The 24,263-nt window shown below is 39.3% G+C and overlaps 1 protein-coding gene across 1 annotated transcript in view; it reads left to right on the top strand.

Moving 5' to 3' along the window:
• Positions 1-24,263, top strand: part of HELZ (helicase with zinc finger) — a 639,316-nt gene that overhangs the window by 262,010 nt on the left and 353,043 nt on the right. Inside the window, 1 exon segment of the mRNA XM_029599344.1 lies at positions 23,219-23,349. Within this exon segment, the coding sequence (XP_029455204.1) occupies positions 23,219-23,349 (131 nt within the window).

The raw sequence follows: 24,263 nt of genomic DNA, 5'->3' as shown, positions 1-24,263 counted from the left end.
TGGCCCGAGGCAAGGGGTACAGGGAATCCCAGCAAGGCTTGGCAGAGATTAAGCTAAGTAGTACTCATGAGGCTTGGTTCCAGGAGATCAAGGCAGGAAGGCCCTCCGAGGAGCGGATAGCCTAGGAACGCGGAAGAGACCCCGAGGAGCGGGTGCTCAGAGCATTCACCACCGAGACAGGAACAGGAACCGGAAGTCCAAGGAGAAGCGGATTCAGCAACGAGAAGAACTCCTTGCTAACTCGTCTAAGCGTAGGGCCAGTCAGTTTAAATACAGCGAGGCAGTAATGTCATGTGGAGGGGATGCCCCCGCCATGACGTGTATTAAAGATGGCCCGTGCGCACGCTACGTAACTCCAGGAACAAGATGGCGGTCGGCATCGCCCAAGCTGTCCTGGGGACACCAGGGAGGTCGGCGTTCGCTGGTGGAGGCCGCCACTCTTCTGAGAATTGACAATGTAACAAGAAAAGAGGTGAGCATGAGAGGTTGCAGCCGTCTGCGACAGACAGGTGCAACAGTACCCCCCTTCTTAGGGCCCCTTCCCGGGTGTTTTGATTTCCTAGGATGGGAAACGTGGAATTGCCGGATCAACTCCTTGTCGAGGATGTTGCTTGCAGGCTCCCAACTATTCTCCTCGGGTCCAAATCCTTCCCAGGATATGAGGTACTCCCAGCGCCTTCCATGTTTTCTTACATCCAGTATATCCTCGACCTGATAGGTGATGTCCTCTTCAGCAGTAAGAGGTTGAGGCTCAGGATTCTTCCTTGAGAATTTCAAAAGGATGAGAAGTTTTAGAAGGGACATGTGGAAGGCATTGTGGATTCGCAATGAAGAAGGTAACTGTAGGCTGTAGGTGACGGAACCCAGGCGGCGGCGGACTGCAAAAGGCCCGATGTATCTAGGTGCAAATAGAGCAGAGGACAATCTTAAGCAGATGAAGTGGGTACTGAGCCATACCTAGTCTCTGGGTTGTAACTGTGGAGCTGTTCGATGGTGTGCGTCATAGAATTTCTTGGCCTTTTGTCCAGCTTTTTGCAGAAGGTCCTTGGTGTGTTGCCAGAGTTGATTCAGTTCTTGTGCTGACGCCTGGGCTGCGGGAGATGATACTGACAATGGCAGCGGTAGAGGAGGTAGAGGTTGACGTCCATAGACGAGTTGAAAGGGTGATGACCCTGTAGAAGCTGATGGATGAGAATTCAATGCAAACTCAGCCCATGGAAGTAACGGCCCAATTGCTTTGCCTGGAGTTAACATAGGTACAGAGAAACTGTTTTAGCGTGCGATTCGTTCTTTCAGTTTGTCCGTTTGCCTGAGGATGGTAAGCGCTAGTGAAATCCAGAGAGATGTCACCTTTTTTTGACAAAACTTTGCGGTGAACTGGACCCCTCTGTCGGAGAGGATATGTCTTGGCAAGCCATGGAGGTGAAAGACATGGCGGATGAATAGCTTTGCCAGTTCTGGAGCTGAAGGTAGCCCGGGTAGCACCATGAAATGGGCCATTTTAGAAAAACAGTCAACTGTGACCCAGATGGTGTTATTGCCGTCGGACTTAAGTAGGTAGACGATGAAGTCCGTCGCTATATATGTCCACGGTTCACTTGGAGTGGGTAGTGGCTGAAGAAGTCCCCAGGGATGACCAGGCAGTGGTTCTGTCTTGCACAAATAGGACATGACTCCACATAGGCCCAAACATCTTTTTTCATGGAGGGCCACCAGTAATACCTTTGTAGAGTAGCAAAGGTATGGGACTGTCCAGGATGACCTGTGAGCAGAGAGTCGTATCTTCTCCGGAGTGTCTGTGGGACCACTGTCTTCTCCTGTGAGTATCTTCTTCCGGAGTGTCTGTGGGACCACTGTCTTCCTGGCTGGAACCGTGTATGTAGCAGAGAGAGAAGTACCCTAGCAGGGTCGATGATGTGGCGTGGAGTGTCAGAGACATCTTCCATGGTTAAAGAACAGGACAGAGCATCCGCGTGAGTGTTCTTGTCCGCTGGGCGATACTTCAAGAGGAAATCGAAGCGGTTAAAAAATAATGACCAATGGGCCTGTCTGTGGTTCAGGTGCTGTGCTTATTCAGGTGGTCTGTCATTATGACATAGACTAGTATTAAGCATCATGCCTAAAATCATATAGTGTGATATAGGAAAGTACATTCTTCAGAGTTGAGCAGGCATGTTGAACAAACTTATGAGGTGTGCTTTAGTGCTTGCATTAGTCATTTGATCATTAAGATCAATAGTACTACCAGCATTAGGTATTTCTCACCTGGAAACCTCAACATGAATTGTAAGTGAGTGGGTAAAGGAGGTTTTAGTTTAACTTGACATTAAAGCATAAGGTTAAAGACTTCAGTATTGATTTTAAAAGGTTAAATCTTAATGTTTACTGCCTTGTAATGACTGAGAAAATTTATAAGACCCATAGACTGTGTGACTTTATTGCTTATGACATTTTCTTTCCTGACAATGTAACCCATATATTTATTAAAATTAATAGTAACATAGTAATGATGACAGAAAAAGACCAAAATGGTCCATCTAGTCTGCCCAGCAAGCTTCCCAAGGTAGTAACTGCCGCTCTGTGCAGGTTATCCCTATGTTTCTCTTAAGGGTAGTATCTGCTGCTCCATACAGGTTACCCCCCTATGTTTCTCTTAAGGGTAGTAACTGCCGCTCCGTGCAGGTTACCCCCATGCTTCTCTTAAGGGAAGTAACTGCCGCTCTGTGCTGGTTAAGCGTTTTTATTTATTCCCATCCTCTAGCCTTTTACGGATCCACAGTGTTTATCCCATTCCCCTTTGAAATCCTTCACAGTTTTAGTCTTCACCACTTCCTCCAGAAGGGCATTCCAGGTATCCACCACCCTCTCAGTGTAGAAATATTTCCTGTCATTGGTTCTAAGTCTTCCTCCCTGGAGTTTCAAATTGTGATCCCTAGTTATACTAAATTGTTTCCAATGGAAAAATTTTGTTGACGACCATGGGTCATTAAAACCTTTCAAGTATCTGAAGGCCTGTATCATATCACCCCCTCTCCTCCAGGGTATACATATTCAGGTTTTTCAACCTCTCCTCATAAGTCATTCGATGGAGACCACCCACCATTTTGGTCACCCTTCTCTGGACTGCCTCCATCCTGTCTCTGTCTCCTTTGAGATACAGTCTCCAGAACTGAACACAGTACTCCAGGTGAGGCCTGAGCAAGGACCTGTACAAGGGGATTATCACTTCCCTTTTCTTACTAGATATTCCTCTCTCTATGCAGCCCAGCAATCTTCTGGCTTTGTCGACTTCAGGTTGTTAGACACTATCACCCCAAGGCATCTCTCCTGCTCTGTGCGCATCGGCCCTTCACCCCCAATGCATATAGGGGTAGATTTTAAAAGGTGTGCGCGGGCGTACATGTGCACCTTGTGTGCGCCGAGCCGTGCTGCCTTCTCCCTTCTCCCTAGCCTGACCTTCCCACCCCTTCCCCATGCCTTCCCCCCCTAGCCCTACTCTAACCTCCCCTAACCTTTGTCTTACCTGCCGGCAATGGCCACTGTATCGGAGGCCTCTAGCCCTGCCCCCGGGTTGCCCCGCCCTCCCACCCTGCTCCAGGACCACCCCCTTAGTAAAGCCCCATGACTTACACTCATCCTGGGGCTTTCTGTGCGTTGCCAGGTTTACGCACTAGGGCTTTTAAAATCCGGCCCATAGTTCTTTCTTGGCATTGAATCCCAGCTGCCATATCTTCGACCACTCTTCCAGTGCTCTTCCCTGATCCAGTTCTCTAGTCACCCCATCAAAGAAATCAATTAGATTCGTCTGACAGGACCTTCCCCTGGTGAATCCATGCTGCTTCTAATTGAGAACACACTGGATTGTAGATAGTTCACTGTCTTTTCCTTCAGCAAAGTCTCTATTAATTTTCCCACCACTGAGGTGATGCTAACTGGCCTGTAGTTTCCAGCTCTTCTCTGCTCCACTCTTGTGAAGCGGGACCACCACTGCTCTTCTCCAGTCACTAGGCACTACACCCTTTTCCAAAGATCTATTGAACAGGTCACACATTGGGACCCGCCAGCACATCTCTGAGTTCCCTCAGTATTCTGGGGAGAGCCTCATCAGGCCCCATGGCTTTGTCCACTTTCAGTTTTCTTAGCTCTTCTCATACATTATCTTCCGTAAATGGAGTTTCATCTACTCCACCCCCTTCTACAGTCTTGATAACAAGTGACAGTCCTTCTCTGGGGTCTTCTTTTGTGAACACTGAACTGAAGTATTTGTTTAATATTTCTGCTAATTCATCATCTCTCTCCAGTCATTGATCCTTATCCCCTTTCAATTTCACTATACCACTATGGACCTTTCTCCTTTCTTTGATATATCTGAAAAATGTTTTGTCACCTCGCTTTATCTCCTTGGCAGTCCTTTCCTCTGCCTGACTTTTTGCTTTCTTGATTACTTTTTTCGTCTTTCTCAGTTTCACCAGGTAATCCTCCCTGTGTTCCGCTTGGGATTCTTTATATTTCTTAAAAGCTGCTTTTTTTGCTTTTATTACATCAGCCATCTCCTTTGTGAACCAGATTGGAATCTTATTTCTATTACTTTTATTTTTCTAACATACAGATTTGTTGCTTTTGTAATTGCTCCTTTTAATTTGGCCCACTGTTGTTCGACCTCTCCCATTTTCTCCCAGTCCAAGTTCTGCCTCAAGATATTTCCCCATTTCGACAAAGTCTGTTTTTTTGAAGTTTAAAACTCAGATCTTTGTGACACTTCTTCGGATCCTATTTGCAATATCAGACCATGCTGTTTGATGATCACTGGTGCTGAGGTGGGCACCCACCTGGACATTAGAGACATTATCCCTGTTAGTGAGCACTAGGTCAAGTAAAACTCCCTCCCTCATGGGTTTCATTACCATTTGTTTGAACAGAGCCCCTTGCAGGGCATCAACTATCTCTCTACTTCTGTTAGATTCTGCAGAAGGGATTCTCTAGTCCACGTCTGGCAGATTAAAGTCACCAACAATCAACACTTCCCTCTTTTTTCCCACCTTTATAATGTCTTTGCTCAGATCTCTGTCTAGTTCTTCCATTTGAGTCGGAGGCCTGTACACCACTCCAGTAAAAATGGATGTACCATCATCTTTTTTAGGACTGCCCATAATGCTTCATTACAGGGTTAAAACAAGTCCTGATCCTTGATGCATGGATCGTTTCTATAACTAATTTCCAAATACATAGCTTTTTAACCCTATTTTATGAGACAGCATCTCTCAATGAAGATCTGAGATATGAGCTGATGGGAGCTCATCATTTTCATTTTTCTTGACAAACCTCAGTTTTTTCTGTAGTTGGTTCTTCAGGTTCCATCTGTTCATCTCAGTCAAATCTATTAACCGAGCAGAAAGGACATGCTCAATTTCTCTACATATCACATTGGCAATAATGAGAAGTAGTGAAAAAAAAGCAGTTTCCTATAATTTTACTCATGATATTTTTACAGGGATATAATTACACACAGATTTTGCCATGGACAAACAGGACAAATCCAGCCACACAAGTGGCTGATGTAACTGCATAGTGCTGATTTCAGACATGCTTTTTCAGAGCTCAGAAAAAGTAAAAATCTTTTTGAACATGTATGGGAGTTCTATCCTGCCACTGCAATGCGAGTCCCCTCAGTCATTTTGCTTCTGTCTTTGTGAAAGGACCAGTCTCTCTCTCTTTCTTTTTTTATCTCTCTCTCAAGAGCTGCTGCATTTTTGCTTGTTTCAGAGTCTTTTCTTCATTTATCTTTATTTTCCTCAGCGTTAGTTTTCCTTTGGTTATTTTGCAAGTCTCACCCCAGCCACGCACCCTTATATTTTGGTTTCCCTTAAGGTCATCTACCATCAAGAGAATGTCTACTAAAAATTCAAGGTCTGATAAGACTCCATTTAAATTATGTAAGAAATTTGCCCACAAAATGGCCAGTTCAGATCTTCTAATTGTATAATTACACCAATATTTAAAGTAAAAAAAATGTAAAGTGCAAACAATAGATTGAATAAACAGCACTCACAATTATATTTCAATGAATTTCATTTGAAAAATATATTTATATAACTTGAGCCAAAAAAAAGTTTGTATATGGTGATAGGACCATTCGTAATGTCCGTACTTCTGCTTTAGATTATATGCCTCGGGTCAATTATAATCATCATAGTCCTATCTGCTGCCCTACGGCATCTGATTTTTTGAATTTTTTCAAGTATGTGCAGGTAAAAATAAAGAGCCTTACTATCCTTCAGTTCTAATCCTTGGTAGGTGCTCTTTCAAGTTGTCACATTATATGAAAATAAAGCTAGCCCGACATAGTACCATGCTTTGCTTAATGCTGCTTCAAGGGCATCTGGCTGAAGTTGTTGCTAATTTTCCAGTGCTTTCAGCTGTGAAGTTAAATGTGCATGTAAGAGAACACAAATTGCACATTGTCGTAATTCCTACTCAGTTTATAAAATATTACCTGCATGCTTAAACTGCAGCAATCCATATAGATGCTACCTCGCTCTTTCATCTAAAGGAATGGCGACATCCCTTTAATTGATTTCTCCTTTTCATATTAAATTGTGTGATGTCACAACATTACATCAAAGTTCTTATATGAAAGTGCTTAAGTAGTATCAGAGATTAATGTCTTATTGAGAATGGCAAAAGATTATTGAAACGAGTTCAATTTCTGAATTTAGCACAGCAGGGTATACTCTGTTGAGCCGAAAAATTCATGATTGTTCCCTTTGGCTCAGTGTTTTTACCCTGTCCACTTCCCGCCAATTTGCACATACATGGACCAGTATAGACCATTTAAGTTCTTCAAAGTAACATTGTTTCTCCAAGCAATTTAAAACAATTGGAGCATTCTCATGATGTGTTTTTATGCAACTTCTATGCTCAATCAAGCGGGTCTTAATTTTTCTTTTTGTTTTTCTAATATATCACAGGTTGCAAGGATAGATAATCAAAAAGATGATGAACATGGCTTGACATGACCCATTATATAGATCCTTAATTTGTTGACCATTTGATGGTATTGCATAATTGGTAGCCTATTTTTGCAAACAAATTTGGCATCAGTCACCACACTCAGGGAACTGTATCATATTGTATTTAACATAAGAAGATTGTAGGGGAGATTGAGCCATCTTTTCGCTGATGTTATATCCTCTTGAAAAAGTAAACATCAAACCTTCCCCTAGTACTGAATGATTTTGTAGTATGGGCCAATATTTAATGATATTACATATCTGGGGGGTCAGCATAGAATGTCTTACCATGCAAACTTGCTAATCTGAATCTTCTCTTGTTGCGGACGTCATTAGTAATTTGGTGTTACTTTATAGAACTCAGCGGTATGCATACTTTATTACATGACCAGAGATACCCCATTGCAATAATCGCTGAGCCATGATTTTTGCTTTGTATTTTGAATCCTGAATTTCAGAACCTAATCTTCTCAAGCAGAAGAATTGGCCCACAGATTTCTTTTTAAATAACTAGGATGAAAACTAGTGAACATGAGCAAATTGTTTCTTTTATTGGGTTTTCTGTAGAGTGTTGTGAATATATGTTATTGGTTCTTCTGGATCCATATGTCCAAAAACAGCATGGATCTTAATGGTTTATCTAATTGATTTATCCATTGATGGAATTCTTTGAATGATGTAGATCCCCCTCATTAAAAAAAAAAAAAATATCTATATATCACTTCCAACTCTGGATTGACTCCCACCATTTACTTGAATAATTATATTTTTTTTCAAAAGATAAGACATAGATGTTAGTGACATCTGGTGCCATAGCTGCTCCCATAGCTGTGCCTTGTGTTTGTAATAAATATTCAGTCTGAAATGAGAAACAATTCTTGCTTAATGCCAACTTGGCTAGGTCTGTAATGAATGATTTATGTATTTGCTATGGAAGGAGGACTCTTACTGAGAATCTCTTTTATGGTTTCCAATGCTTGTTCTTGGGGAATTACAGTATATAGTGACTCAATGTACATAGTCACTAGAATGTCATCCATTGTGACTTGTACTTGGCTTAGAAATTGCAGCATGTGGGTTGTATCTTTTATGGATGAAGTTACTGATGGCACAAATGGATTCAGAATGTGAACCAAAAAGATTACAATTAGTTCAAGAACAGATTCCTTTGCTGATACAATTGACTGTTCCAGGGAGGAAGTTACAGATTTATGTATTTTGATCTTCACCAGATTGGCCCAGAGCCCAAACACAATACAAAAAATTGTGATGCTTATAGGAAAATCCCAGAGTTCTCTCCTTCAGAGAGCTAAAATTGAAATTTCAACTCTCAGCTCTAGAGAACAAAAAGGGCTCGGTCAACCAGAATCAAAATCAGATAGAACAAAGTCCTCAAAGCAGAAGGAGAAAAATATCTTTCTTCTCCTGTGCTATATATGTGAGCAAGAAGAGATCTTCATTTGCCCCATCAATTTCCAGAAATCATTGAGCAGAATCTTATCTGGTGCTGAAGGCTTGGTGCAGAGGGCTTGGTGTAGAAAGCACTGTAACATTCTTTTGCACCGAGAACACCATTGAATGTTGGTGCAGAAGGCATTGAATCACTTTACTATGCTTGAACCATCGGCGCAGATCAGTGCTGGTAGTAGTAATTGCTTAGATGATATAAAACTTAAACATACTCTTTTGCTGTCTTCTCCACCAGTGCTAGTCCCAGAGTTGTCATAAACCTCTCATCTGTAAGAATGCCATCCATTGACACACAAGATGTGGATGGAGTTTGTGCATAAATATATGGCAAGTTTTCCATCCACTTACCAAAACAAAGGCAAAAAAATGACCATCTAATAAAAATTCAGTCAAAGAAAGATGTCAATAATTGTACAAAATTGTTTTAATTAAAACTTATACAAATTTTAAATACTTTTTACAAAACAATAAATCAATTATAATAAAACCAAAGAATAATTCACACTCAGTAATCTTAAAAAATGTACCAAATACAAAACAAGAGACTATACAGAAGTGCCCACAAAAAATACACACACAAACCAAACTCGCAAGCACATACAACGCTATAAAAAGTTTCATAGATTTTCTTCTTGCCAAGCAAATTGGTGAGGATAGAAAGGCAAAACGCCAAATGTCCACTTCAAAATCAGTAGCGACTTATAATATCCAACATGTTTCGCTATTAGCTGCTTCAGGGAGTTTACCACTACTATTGTTGGTCAGGATGCTTTTTATACTAGTTCACAAATTATAGTCCATCAAAAATCTGAGTAGGGTCTTCACTAATTCCCCATCTCCACATTTAAGGCAAGATATTCTTCAGGAACATAATATTCCAATGGGAATCATCACACATATCATCCCCTTGTCAACAGATTTCTCCTGTATCATCTCTAAAAAAAAAAAAAAACCCCCCCAAAAAACAAAACATAAAACATACAAAAAAACTACTCTCAAACAGCAAGACCTAAAAACATATCAAGACTAAATGTAATCCAAAACCTACCAAGATAAACAAGATGAATATACATAAAGAATGCCAACAAAATGGCTTCATCATTATATAGGAAGAGCAGCTTCCACTAAAAAGTCCAACCCCCTTAATTATCATTGGCTGTTAGGGAATACAAATACCTACATCTCGTTGGTTCCCATAGGAAAAAAAAATCAAAGAAACACATTTCATTTAATTTATTATTTATGTACCACAAGTACCAAACTTATATAGCAGATTAAGGCAGATCACAACAAAATAAAATAAATAAAAAGAATATTAAATCCCTCAAAACCTCTCTCCAAACCATCTATAAAATTCAATAATCTTTAACCACTATTAGCTCTGAGATCCTGCCGCCTCCCCCTTTTACTACCCCATTTCCTATACTGCCACCATTACCACAGCAACTCTTTATTGAAAAAGCCATGTTTTCACTTTCTTTCTGAAAACCAAGTAATCACTTTCTTGTCAAACCTCCTTAGGAGCAGAAATCTATAATTCCGCTTCAAACACTGAAAACATTCTTCTACGATTCTTCACTTTACCTATTTCCCTCCATGAAGGTGCTTATAAGCAATTTTCATTTCCTGACCTGAGCTTAAGAGCCTAAGAAATTGCCATGCTGGGTCAGACCAAGGGTCCATCAAGCCCAGCATCCTGTTTCCGACAGAGGCCAAATCAGGTTACAAGAACCTGGCAAGTACCCAAACACCAAGAAGATACCCAAACACACCCTCTGGAATTCCTTGCCCCCAAACCTACGCATGGAAACCTCCACACCCAAATTCAAGAAAAAACTCAAAACCTGGCTCTTCCTACAAGCCTACCCATCGCTATCTTCTCATGCTAAATCTTCCCCTTCTGTTACTTACTGTTAAAAATACCTCCTCACAATTGTCAGGCCTCCCTTTCTTCCCTAATTTTCAATCCCAATTTCAGAATCAGTAATTGTAACAAACTTATTATTTGAACCCTGTACATAACCTCTCCTATAGTGATTTTTATCCCCCTCTCCTAACGTAAGCTACCCCTAGTTGAAGTTATCAGCTAAAGTATTTGGTTTATTGATATATTCTTGTTGACTGTTCCTACTGTTCATGTAAAGGCCATGCCTATTTTATACTTTGGTTATAAGTTATATGTAAACCGATGCGATGTGCAAACGGATGTCGGTATATAAAATCATTAAAATAAAATAAATAAATAAATAAGAACCCATGTTACTGATGCCAGTAATAGCAGAGGCTATAACCCAACTTGATTAATAGCATTTAATGGACTTCTCCGCCAAGAACTTATCCAAACCTTTTTTAAACCCTAGATGGAATATACACTTTTAGCAGCTGACCCAAATAACCTTCCTCTCACTGCCTTAAAAATCAGTCATGATCTTAAACTTAATCCATTCTTTCACTGGAAGCTAACGTAACTGGTGTAACAAAGGGCCTGCACTCACTCTCCTTGAGCAGCCATAGATCAATCTAGCTGCCATATTCTGGACTATCTACAACTTAATGAATAGATCTTTCAGGCAATCCCATCAACATAGTGTTGCAGTAGTCCAGTTAAGGGGTAAAAGACACCTGTAGAACTTTATGAAAAGTAACAATAAAGATAGCAATGGTCATAACTGATGCAATTTAAAAAAACGCTCTGCAAAATTCCGGGGATGTGAGTATCCATGATAAAATCAAAATCTAAAATTACACCCAGATCCTGTACTATTTCATCTAGCCCTACTTCCTTCAGATCTACTTTTATTTTCAACAGGACTGAAGGGTCCTTAGCACTTTTATTAGCAGCATCTCCATTTTAGCTGCATTCAACAACTGATTAATGGTTGTCCAGTTTGAGATGTTCTGTAAACCCTCATTCACCTTATTCAGGGTTGTTTCCCAATCTTTCTGCAATTGTATATCATCAGCTTACAAAAAGCCCTTGAAACCTAAGGAATGAATTAACCTTCCCAATGGCCTCAAAAACAAATTAAGTAACAAAGGAGGCAATGTGGATCCCTGTGGCACTTCACACTTCATTTCAAAAGTCTCAGATAATATATCTCTCACAGTAACAACAGACATTCTTTCATTTTAAAATGAAAGAATCTATTGCACCACCTTCTTACCCACTCTTACCTGCTTCCAACAATATAGTGTGGTCCACTATATCAAAGGCACTTGACAAATCTAGCCAAAGTATCAAATTTGTTTCCCTTTTATCCCAAAGACGCAACACTTCTACATTTACTGAAGTTTATTTCTGTACTATATCCTCTTCTAAAACCTGATTGGTATTCATCAAAACCATTAATTTCCTTCAGGTCTATGGTATGTTGAACTACTACTTTCTCTGTCACTTTGGATAAAAAATATATTTGCCACTGAATGATAATTCATTCAGTTTGTCACTTGCAATGACTGTTTGTTCAACAACGGAATCAAAGAATTTTTCAACTTTGCAGGAAGTGTACTCTCCTTGCAGAGAATTTACAATCTGAACCAAAAACAAAATAAAGCAATCAACAAACATTTTAATCACAAACGATGGGCAAGGATCAAATAGACACCAAGTTGCTGTACAGCCTGATAAAATCCTATGTAACTCCATTGCATTCACTTCCTTCAATTGCAAACTAGGACCCCACTCTCCCAAAACCAAAGAAACACATTTCATTGGCTCTTAGGGGATACCAATAACTACATCTCATTGGTTCGCATACAAAGCAAAACCCAAAAAAACACATTTCATTGGCTCCCAGTTTTCCATCCATACCTTGCAGGTAGAACATAAACAATTTATTTTGGAAAAACTGGAGACATAATTGAGACCCATTGAAGATTCCAAATGAAAGTATCATGGGTTCCACTAGTGTTTAAGGAATGTCAGGAACAATTGTTAGACTCAGTCCAAGAGTCCATGTTGTTTCATATGTCTCCATCACTTATATCTCAGGAGCATTCAGTAGTTTCCATCTGATCATCCCAAAGCACGGTGCTTCTCATCAGCTTCAGTGATATGTCATACTCCCATTTTATTCAAAAAGTAGCTCATGTAGTTCTTTTCCATCTGGAGGAGGAAAAGCCTACTACAGGGAATCTTCCAGGAGTATTTGAAATTCTTGCAAGCGCCCAAACAATCCATGGTGGTACCAGTCAATGAAGCTCTACAGGGTCTGTAGTCCAAATTTGGCCGTCACATCCGAGTTCACCACCTGTAAATAGTTTAGAGGGATAAGGTGCAACCAGTCACAGGCAGAAACATCTTCCACACAGTCATAGAAGTAGCTCTGAAAAAATCAAAGAAGATGAAAATACCCTCTTCTCCTCCAGAAAAAGAGAGAAAGTTTTTGGATGTTTTAGCAAAAAAGATATTTCAAGCTACAGTTTTACAATCCAGAATATCAGCACACCAATTTCAGATGGTGCAATATCTGTACAATACTATTCTGAACATAAAAGAAACATAATCATCATTTCTGTCTGATAATTGACTACAGAATCACTCAAATTAATGAAGCAGAAGAATGCACAAAGCATCTCATAAAATCTGTCTAATGCATATATCATCTCATCATGGGCCTCAGCTACAGCTATAAGATTAAAGAGAGTAGCATGGCTTAAAGGTCTGCGGGAAGATGAGCCATGCACAGGCAAACATTTGTGCAGAGAAAAGGTTAATGAAGCGATGAACATGAGAAAGGAACAATGTACAACTTTACAAACACTGGGGAACTGTTAAAACAGAAAAAGGGGGGCAATATTAGCCTAATAGAAGGCAATTTTATTACCCATGAAGAAGATACCAGCCTTTTTCAGATTCTAGACAAAGGCCACAAATACAGCAAACCCTCCATTGCCTCAGGTACAAACTTAGATTGTAAGCCCTCTGGGGATAGGGAAATACCTACAGTACCTGAATGTAATCCAATTTGAAGTGTTGAAAAAAAGTTCAAAAAGCGGAATATAAATATCTAAATAAATAAATAAACAGCAAACAATTCTGTATCTACAACAGCAACCAAAGACATGTCTACAGGAACAGACTCAACAAAGAACCACCCAGCAGGCAATGTAGAAGTCTGGTCCTAATTTTTTACTTCTTCCATTGTGCCACATTCGATCTTTTACAAGATCTTCCAGTGGGAGGGGAAAGATTATTTTCAAACTTGGTGGTCTTTGATAATATCAGTCACCTGGGTTCTACAGGTAAATCAAACTAGTTATCTCAATTTTCAAAAGATTCTTCCAAGCAACCCATCACATATTTATATAGTACCTTTGGAGCAAATCCTGGTTTTCAAACAAGGAAATAGCCTCCTTATTGGCATGAATATAACAGAAACAACCCCAACTCCAGGGAGTGCTGATTGGAGAACCTTCATCTGATGATGGTAAGTTGGACTTGCTGGGAAAGAATGCTAAAATCTTTAAAAAAAACACCTAATTTTTTAAATAATTAAACTATTACTGGAGGTATTTATTATGTGTTAGTCTTTAAGGCTGGCTGTTTGCAAGTGTAAAAAATTGTGTGAATTTAGGGATAATAGTTTTTGGGTTAATTTTGTGAGTTTGTATGTTAGTGTTGTTGCTAGTGTTAAGAATTATAAGAGATTAAAGATAGTATTTTTTTGTAAGTATTAGTTTTGTGTGTTTGTTAAGGTCACTTACTTTATCTGAAAAGATAAGAGTACTGGTTCCTGAGCAACTAGTCACTAGTGGTTTTTGAAGGTGTAAATAAGCATGTACATAATGTGAGCCAGCTGATATAGTATATTTGGATTTTCAGAAGGCATTTGACAAATTACCCCATGAGAGACTCCTCAGGAAAATTGCTAAGTCATGGGATAGGAGGCAGTGTTCTATTATAGGTTGGTAACTGGTTAAAAAGCTTGAAACAAAGGGTAGGACTAAATGGTCAATTTTCCAAATGGAGAAAGATCATTAGTGGAACACCATAAGATCATTAGTGGAACACCATAGGACCTGTGATGTTTAACATATTCATCAAAGATTTGGAAAAGGGAATGCCAGAGTTTCTTTTTATACCTAGTCAGGTAGTCCTGGCTGCAGGACCTATAAAAGGAGTGCAGGAATTTCTAGACAGGATCCTAGGATGCAGCATGGTGCAGGAAGCTATACTGGAGGTGCTTGGACGTAGGGGGTTTTACACTTCAGATGGAAGAGGTTCTCAACTTTGTGTACTAACCACAATGCAGATTCCTTCAATTGTTCAATATTGGAAGTACTGCAATACCTTCTTGGCCTTTCGGAAGCAGCTTTGAAGACAGATCCCGTAAGAGTTTGAGTGCTATTATAGCGTATCATAATCACTGGGAAAGCCAACCAATTTTTCAACAACCTATGATATCAAGATTCATAAACAATCCGTTTCAATTAAATCCTCCTACTGGACATACTCCTACACAGTGGGACCTCTAGATATTCCTCTCTGCCTTAATGAATTCTCCCTTTGAATCTCTAGCAATAATAGACATTAAATTTTATTGCAAGATTTATTTTAATAGCAATTACTTCAGCTTGCACAGTAAGTTAGTTTCAAGAGCTAGTAATTCATTCTCCATACATGCAAATTTTCAAAAAACGAGCAGTACTGAGAATGCACCCTAAGTTTTTACCAAAGATCCCAGTTGCATTTAAACCAGTCCATAGTTTGGCCAGTTTTTCCCCCTGAAACTTTACATTTCTACAGCACAGGAAACTCTTCATTCCCTGGGCTTTATTATTTGGAAAGAGCAAAAAGTTTCAAAAATCATCCCACTTATTTGTTTCTTATGCTACAGCAACTGAAGGTTTTGCAATAAAGAAACACTGAGGTCCATATTCAGACACAGTTTGGCTAGCAAAGTTAGCTGGATAGAGTTATCTGACTAACTTTGGAGGTATATTCAATAATGTAGCAGTACTTTTGAATATAGCTGGCTAATTTAGTTAACCAGCTAACTATAGTCACCTAACTTTAGGACAGCTCTTTGGCCTGGCCAAACTTATAGGGTCATTCATCAAAATGCATTATGGCATTAACGCCATTAATGCGATAATCGTGTTACTGCATGGTGTGAATGCTCATTTTTTGAAGGGGTGGGATTGGGGAGGGGTTTGGGCCTGATTAATGAAAATGAGGGGCGATATTGCACTGTGCAATAGTATAATGCATGCTTTCGCATGGTTTTAACGCTGAAAATAACTACACCTTTTTTCCTGGCGTTAAGCTGTGTGATATGCCTGAAATGGCTGTAACGCAATTTGCGTTAAAGATTACAAATTACATTTCGGCCATTTCTGGATTGGGGGGGGTGGGGGAGAGAGCACCTCTGGGGAGGCCTTCACAGTATTCAACTATTTATATCACTATGGGAGGGCCAGCTAATAGCTCGAGGTGAGGTGTTGGTAGTGGTTTAGGGTTTAGGGGCCAATTTTACATACAGAGTGAGACATACGAACAGTATAGTACACCTTGGTGAAGATCTGACATCATATGGAGTGAGGAAAGTCTCACAAAGTTGAGATTTTGACTATGTTCTCTCGCCCTAGCTTGATAGTACCCTGTTATAGAGTCCATCAACTAGAGCGAAAGAGCATTGTAGAAATCTCAACTTTGTGAGACTTTCCTCACTCCATATGATGTCAGATCTTCACCGAGGTGTACTGTGCTGTTCGTACGTCTCACTCTGCATGTCAAACTGGCCCCTAAACCACCACCAACACCTCACCTCAAGCTATTAGCTGGCCCTCCTATAAAGATATAAATAGTTGACTGCTGTGAAGGCCTTATAAATAGTCTCTTTCTTTCTCTCTCTCTCTCATAATAGCTACCTTCCCGTCAGTTTGCGAGCTGTGAAATAGAAGTATTGCGTGGTGTGAAAACTTTACCGCACCCCGTGATACTAACTATGTGAAGTGCAGTGTTAGCACAGCTAAGTCATCTGTCTAATTCTGAATATCAGAGTTAGCTGGCTAACTTAACCAGCTAACTCAGCTCCTCCCAGTTATGTCTTTGGAAAACTTAGCCAGCTAAATTCTAGCCAGTTATCTTATTAGAAAATAGCTGGATAAATGCCTGAATATTCATTTAGCTGGCCAATTTTTGAGTTAGCCGGCTAAATGCTTTTGAATATAGACCTCTATGTTATTGAATTGCTATCCAGCTGTATTGCCCATTTTTACACACTTACAAGAAAACATCTTACTACCAAAGTAAAACCACATCAAATAAGACCATCTTCAATATCCATAGCTCATCTATATTCAGCTTCATTACCCGAAATCTGTAAAGCAGCTACTTGGTCTTCCATTCATAGTTTTACCAAACACTATTGTCTTGAGGAGATATCTCATAGATATGGTAACTTTGGTTAAGTAGTCCTAAGAAATCTCCTTCTAGTCACCATTTACCAGGTTGCAACTACTCTGCATCCATCAAGATTTTAATTTTTTCATTGCAGCCCTTAGCTTGGGAATCCCCACTTGTGTGGCTGGATTCGTCCTGTTTGTCCACAGGACAGTAAGACAAACCAGCCACGCAATCGCATCCTCCTCCCCATAGAGTTGAAACTGTTAGCTAGATATTAGATTGAGAGGGCTTGCACAGTGGAAGCAGCATGGAAACTTTCATGCATGCTCAAAGATTTTTAGTCTTTCTGAGCTCTGACAGAGCACATCTGAGATTGGCACCATGTGGTGCTGTAAGCCACTTGTCTTCAATAACTTTTATTGAACCAACATAAGAATAGTTCAAAGCTTTTCTGAGACAGGACTACTGTGGTCTCAAAAGCTGATGTAGTAATCCATTTTAGGATTATTCTTAGCTTGGTATTTAAACCTATAGAGAATCCAACCTATCCAGGGCAAAAGCAACTTCTGGGCATTTTTGTGTCTGAAAAGCTCATTTTTGTTTTGACTTAAAATGTTGTGTTAAATTTTTTGTTAAAATTGTCATTTCTGGAAGCTACAAAAGATAATAGGGCTTAGAATTCTTGCTATAGATGGGCCACTGACAATTTACTATGTCATTAATCATCGGTAAAAGTAGCACTCTTGTTTCTTTTTTCATCTTTTTTATAATTTCCTTCTTTATAGCATCAATAGGACATTTCTCACAGTGCAGTTTTAGGGATAATTGTGTTCCTTGGATAATTGAGGTAATTTGGCTTTAGACCCCAAACCCACTGTGCGCAATATTTTGTATCTCACTTCTTAACAATACTGCATGCTTTTAACATTGCCATTTATTTGGAGGCAAAAGAAGCAACTAAGAGCTTTTAAAATTAATAATCACAGTAGAACTGCACAAAAATTACAGGCTTATCTCTGTGCTATTAAATAGTATATTGTACTTTTTTATTGGTTGGAGTAACAGAGTAAGTCAAGCCTGCAGACTTTCTTGTTTGCAAATTTTAAAACTTTAAACTTGATTTTCATTATGTTCTAAACTTCCATAAATGTAAAATTACAAGTTTTGGTGAGTGTACTGATTTTGTCCTGGGAGCTTCTCTCCTTTTTGTTTTTTTCTTATCTTTTAATTCAATAGTGAATTTGTCTAAGTTCATTTATTATACAGCATTAATTCCATGTTTTAACTGTGGATAATAACTTGCTGTGTATGAAATTCATGTGTTTTAATTTTATTTTATTTATGAACATTTAATATTCTACCTTTTCCCAAATGGGTCACAAGGCAGTTTACATTAAAGATAAAGTACATTCAGCATTTGGTAGTATATACACTAGGATGGCCCTTAGTTGTATATGATTTTGTGAAATGAAATATTTTTCATCTCCCAATCCCCAAAATTGTTCCAATCCGTGTAAAGTACTCTCTGTAAAATTTCAGCTCAATCAGATAATATTAAAATGGCCCCCAAAGGCCCTGAAGATTCAGACTTTAACAAAATCGATATTTTTTATATTAAACTGGTTTTATCTTCTTTATCGTACTTTTTTCGAAAGAAGTATAGAATATGATTGAAAGAGAATTTAATTTGCAATTAAAACAATTCTTCTGGAAGCTTATAGAAGGCTGTGGAAGGTTCTAGAACCTTCTACAACCATCAAGAAAAATCTGAGATCTATATATAGATGGCTTCACTCAACAACTCTGTCAGTTCAATTCAAGTCTTATAGCCAGTGAGGCAGTTTTCGAAGTTCAGACCCAGATTTCAAGTTACAGTTCTATTCGTTAATATTTTAGTAAGTTCTCATATTAGTGAATTTGTGCTTTGCGAAGTGGTAGTTCATTTGTGTGATATAATGGCATCATCATTATCAAAGTCCACCTCGACTTTCGGGCTGCTTTCGGAAAGATTACAAATGTAGTCTCATCGGAAATGTAACAAACCACATTGTAGGAGTGAAACTACCTTCAAATTGGCAAGTACTCAGTGTTCTTTTCTTCAGTTTACGTGTTGTTAAATTATCAATCAAAGAAAGTGCAACCTTAGTTGTAAAAGAAGTTCTTGTTTTTTTGGGAAAACGGATGAATTCCCCCAAAACGAACTGAGCATTGCATTGAAAAAGTTATATCACTTCATAAAGAATAGCAAGATTTACAGAAGCAGTTGGGTAGAGACTCAGATGTGGAAGCGAAAAAACAAACGAAATTCCTGGATAAATTAGATGATTTATTCAATGTTGCTCATGAAAATGCATTAAACATCATTAAGAATGAAGAGGATAAGCAGTTATTATTGCAACGCAAGAAAGGACAACCAGGTTCCATGGCTGGCATTGATCCTAAAGCCAATGAAGAAGAAGACCAGGAACGCATAGAAAAGGAAACAGAGAGAAGAAAGAGAACTTAAGAGGAAATGGAACGATCTTATTACATTTTTATTGTTATTTCCATTTTAGATGTTATTTTGTAAAGTACTATTTTTCTTTTGGTTTCAAGTTTTGCTCAATATCTTTGCTAATTTTTATTTCATGTAAATAACTATCTGAAGAAAATAGTTATAAATAAAATTGTCTTTCGATTATGCTTGACTATTATTTTCCCAAACAATATTTGAAAATGAAATACAAAAGTTTTAAATAAGAAATACTAATTTTCAGTGAAATTTGAAACTTTAAGGCCTTTGGGGGGTCACCTTAAAATAGTTCAATTGAGTTGAAATTTGATAAGGAGCAGTTTTCATATATTGGAGCAAGATTAGGGGTTGGGAGCAAAGAATTTCAAAAGTTGAAAAATAAGGGCCACCCTAATATGCAGATATGAGGTACATTTAAGTAGTTATCTTAGGGCATAATAGTAAATATACGTAGATAAGACAGAACAAGAGAATATTTGGAGTATTGAGCAGCAATAAAATAATTAGCAATCATAAATAATGCTCACAAGGAATCCAGTTTTATAACAGCCAGCATGTACAAAGTACATATGGACTTCAGCACTAATTTTCAACATGGACTCGATCATGTAATCTGGTTTAAAAATTATTGGACTGTGTGTACCTTAGCGTGGCAATGGGGCACACATTTACACCTGCTATATGGCATACGTTTGAGAATTGACTGTACATGTGTAAATGATTTCTCCATTCCTGCTCTCACCCAGAAACACCTCTTTGCAACAGGGCAGATTTTCAAAGGGGTACGCGCGAAAACCTGCCCCAAGCTCCCCCTGTGTGCGCTGAGCCTATGTTGAATAGGCTCGGCGGCGCGCGCAAGCCCCAGGACGCGTGTAAGTCCCGGGGCTTTCCTGGGGGGCGTGTCGGGCGGCGTGTTGCAGTGGTGCTCCATCTAGGGGCGGGGCTGCGGGCGTGGTTCTGGCCCGGGGGTGTGTTGGGGGCAAGGCCGAGGCCTCTGAAACTGCTCCCGGGCCAGGGAATCGCATGCCGGCGCCCGGCGCGCGCAAGTTACGCCTGCCTCGGGCAGGCATAACTTGTCCAACAAAGGTACGGGGGGTTTAGATAGGGCTGGGCGGGTGGGTTAGGTAGGGGTAGGGAGGGAATGGAGGCAGGCTGCCGATTTTGGGCAGCCTTGTGCGCGCCAACCCCGAATTTTAAAGTATACATGTGGCTACGCGCGTATCTATTAAAATCCGGCGTACTTTTGTTTGCGCGGGCATAGTTTTTAAAAATCTACCCCAATATGCGTAAAAATACGTTCAAAATTGCGTTGGCTTAGACTTTTAAGCACACAACCCTACAACTTTCAGTAATTTTCAAAAGCCTATTTAAATGCATGTATGCTTTTGAAAATTTACCCCAAAGAATGTAAGTTGGTAGAACTTCATGGACTGCCGGTGGCAATGTGGGCACAGTTTAAGATGCTGGTGATATTATTTAAGGTATTTAGGGGTGACAGCCCACAGAATTTAAGGATTCTTGTAGAGGAGTATGTTCTGGTGCAGTCACTGCGGTCAGTTGATAAATCTCTTTTGGTTGATCTGTTTTTTTAAATTTAGCTGTTTACAGATGACTCACAATAGGGCCTTTTTGATGGATACTTCATGCTAGAATGCATTTCCTTTGGCCCTTTAAGAGGCATTTGATGAGTCCACTTTTAAAAAGAAATTAAAAGCTTTTATTTTTGTTGATTTAGTCACCTATTTGTTAGAAATTTCTGAATAGTTCAGGAACAAATATCTTGCATACTGTGTTTGCCTATATTTGATGGGTTTTTATTTAACAGTGATTTTATATGTATTTTACCGATGTATGTTTCTAGTATAATCCACCTTGAACAAGTTTTGTATTACATGGAATATGCATTTTTAAATAAATACTTTTTGCCATAAAAACACCATTAGTGGAAAAATAGACCTAGAATATGATTGCTGAGCTAGAATATGAAGGTTGCTTTTGTAAACCACGGTGATCTACTTTTGGAATGATGGTATATAAAGAACTTAAATAAACAAATAAAAATAGATCTGAACATAATCCATGTTAAATTAATTTTTTTCCAAATTCTTGATTCTTCCTGTAAGTGTACATAATGTGGTCCCAAGAATCTGGTGAATTGCAAAAAAGCTGCTTTAAAAAGCACTGTAGGTTCACAGTTTGATATACTGCGTCCTTTTTATTAAAAATTATGCATACTCTCTCAGATTATGAAAGTTTTAGCTGCTGCTGATGGCGCTAATCCCCTAATTAAATCATCTATTTATTCGCTATTCAAGGAATAGTATTGTTTCACCTACTGCTCAAATCTGGGCCTCTTTGAATCATGGTTGAAGATGCATATTCTATTACTGTTGCCAATGCTGCAAGTTGGGTGCAATTGATGGTGACCCAAGATCCATGATGGTTTTGTTTACTTTAGTTCTATAAGAACTTAAGAAATTGCCATGCTGGGTCAGACCAAGGGTCCATCAAGCCCAGCATCCTGTTTCCAACAGAGGCCAAATCAGGCCACAACAACCTGGCAATTACCCAAGCTCTATTAACTATTTTTTTTAACATTTGAGGATCAGTAGCAACTAAATCTTCTTACATTTAGGGATCCTCAGTTTAAAAAAGGAGGAGGTAAGATTTCATATTCCCTAAAGAAAATTAAAATTGATTGGGCAATAACATTTGAAATTAATATAGGTAAGATAATTGCTTGCTATGCATATGTTTTTAAATTATTTTTAAATTTATTTTAACATTATTTTAATCTGGTTTAAAAATTATTGGACTGTGTGTACCTTAGCTTGGCAATGGGGCACACATTTACACCTGCTATATGGCATACGTTTGAGAATTGACCGTACATGTGTAAATGATTTCTCCATCCCTGCTCTGCCCCAGAAACACCTCTTTGCAATGGGGCAGATTTTCAAAGGGGTACGCGTGAACCCCCCCGAAAACCTGCCCCAAGCTCCCCCTGCGCACGCCGAGCCTATGTTGAATAGGCTAGGCGGTGCGCACAAGTCCCGGGACGCGCGTATGTCCCGGGGCTTTCCTGGGGGGCATGTCAGGGGCGTGTCGCGGCAGCGTGTCATCCGGGGGCGGGGCCGCGGACGTGGTTCCAGCCCGGGGGTTTGGCCGAGGCCTCCGAAACCGCTCCTGGGCCGGGGAATCGTGCGCCGGCGGCCGGCCCGGCGTGCAAGTTACGCCTGCCTGCAGCTGCTAGCACCAACAGCCAAAATCCAGCAGCTGTTCCAATATCCTGAACTTCGCTCAAGTCAGTTAACAAAAAAAACTACTACCCATTTGGTCATTCATAGCAAAAATCAGGAAATCACTACTATGGATCCAATGAAAAAACAAAAATGTCCTGGGGTTGCAAACCACATCTGACTGGAGTGGCTATCTTGCTTTCTTGCTATGTGTAGTTTTGAAGTACTGTACAGCAATTATATTTCATGTGCATTTATCCTTATCAAATATTGTTAAAAAAAAAACAAACAAAAAAAACAACAACCCTGTACCTTGGAGGGTTATTAGGATTGACTAACTCCAGAAATTGGTACTCTAGTTAAAAGCAATTAAAATCTTGTGGAGAAAATTTTAATGTTTACTCATTTCAGGTTTACCTTTATGATTGATTACTAGTATATGCAGATACTCAAGCAAACTGTTCCGGTGGAAACTCATCTTGCTGTGACCTTAAGTATTCTGAGATCTTTACAAATATGTTGCCTAAATAGCTTGTTAGAGCTTGTTAAATTAGCAGTTCATGCATGCAGTTATGGTGGTTTTTCTGCTAAACCTGTCCATTGAATTTTTTTTTTGTTTTTTTTGTTGTTTTGGCAGGTTGAACTTCAGTTTCAATTAAATCGACTACCCCTGTGTGAAATGCATTATGCTTTGGATAGGATCAAGGATAATAGTATTCTCTTCCCAGATATCATCATGAGTCCACTCATACCGTGGAGTCCTAACAGGTATAAAAATGCAAATGATCCAACAGTTTTCTTCATGATATCCCATTATAGAGGCTCATTGTATCCTTTGTCCCATAGTCCAAGGGTAGTAGAAAGATTTTAAAGGCATGCACTGAATGTACTGTAACCAAGAAACTATACTGATGGTATTTATGATCCTATCCTGTCCCTTTCTTTACTTTATTGTTTAGAGCGTTGGTTCTCAGTCTTCCAGACACCTAGCCAGTCAGGTTTTCAGGATATCCACAATAAATATACATGAGACAGATTTTCATGCACTGCCTCCATGGTATGCAAATCTGTCCCATGCACATTCATTGTGGTATCTTGAAAACCTGGCTGGCTAGATGTGTCTTGAGGACTGGATTGAGAATCCCATTATAATATGCATTGTATTTGATTTAAAAAAAAAAAAATTTGAGTCCCTTTAAAATATGTAATCCTAGGCAAGTGTTTCCCAGACGTCTTCTTGAGGTACACCTAACTGGTCTATTTTTCATGATTGCTACAATAAATATGCATGAGATAGATTTGCATGCATTGAGTCTCCATTATATGCAAATATATTGTATGTATATTCATTATGGATGTCCTTAAAGTGTGCCTCCAGGAGAGGGTTATGAAACACTGTTCTAGACCTCATCAGCTAGGCATATATCACTTCTGCCCAAACAAGTACCATGTTTTTCCAATGACTAAACACAGTCCCAGACCTAAGTAACTCCAGTGGACTGACCCATGCAAACAGTGAGGCTTTAGTTTCCTGCTGTGAGCTATCATAAATAGTTTGGGGGTGTGTATATAATGTGTCCAACCACAGTGTTCTCTTAAATGTGATAGTTTTTATTCTGTTGACACACAGTACACTGTAGCAAGGGATATATGTTTTGTTGATAATTACTTAATAATCTAAT

This window comes from Rhinatrema bivittatum, chromosome 4 (genome assembly GCF_901001135.1).
Source record: "Rhinatrema bivittatum chromosome 4, aRhiBiv1.1, whole genome shotgun sequence".
Lineage (NCBI taxonomy): Eukaryota > Metazoa > Chordata > Amphibia > Gymnophiona > Rhinatrematidae > Rhinatrema > Rhinatrema bivittatum.
This window is presented reverse-complemented; position numbering and strand designations above follow the sequence as displayed.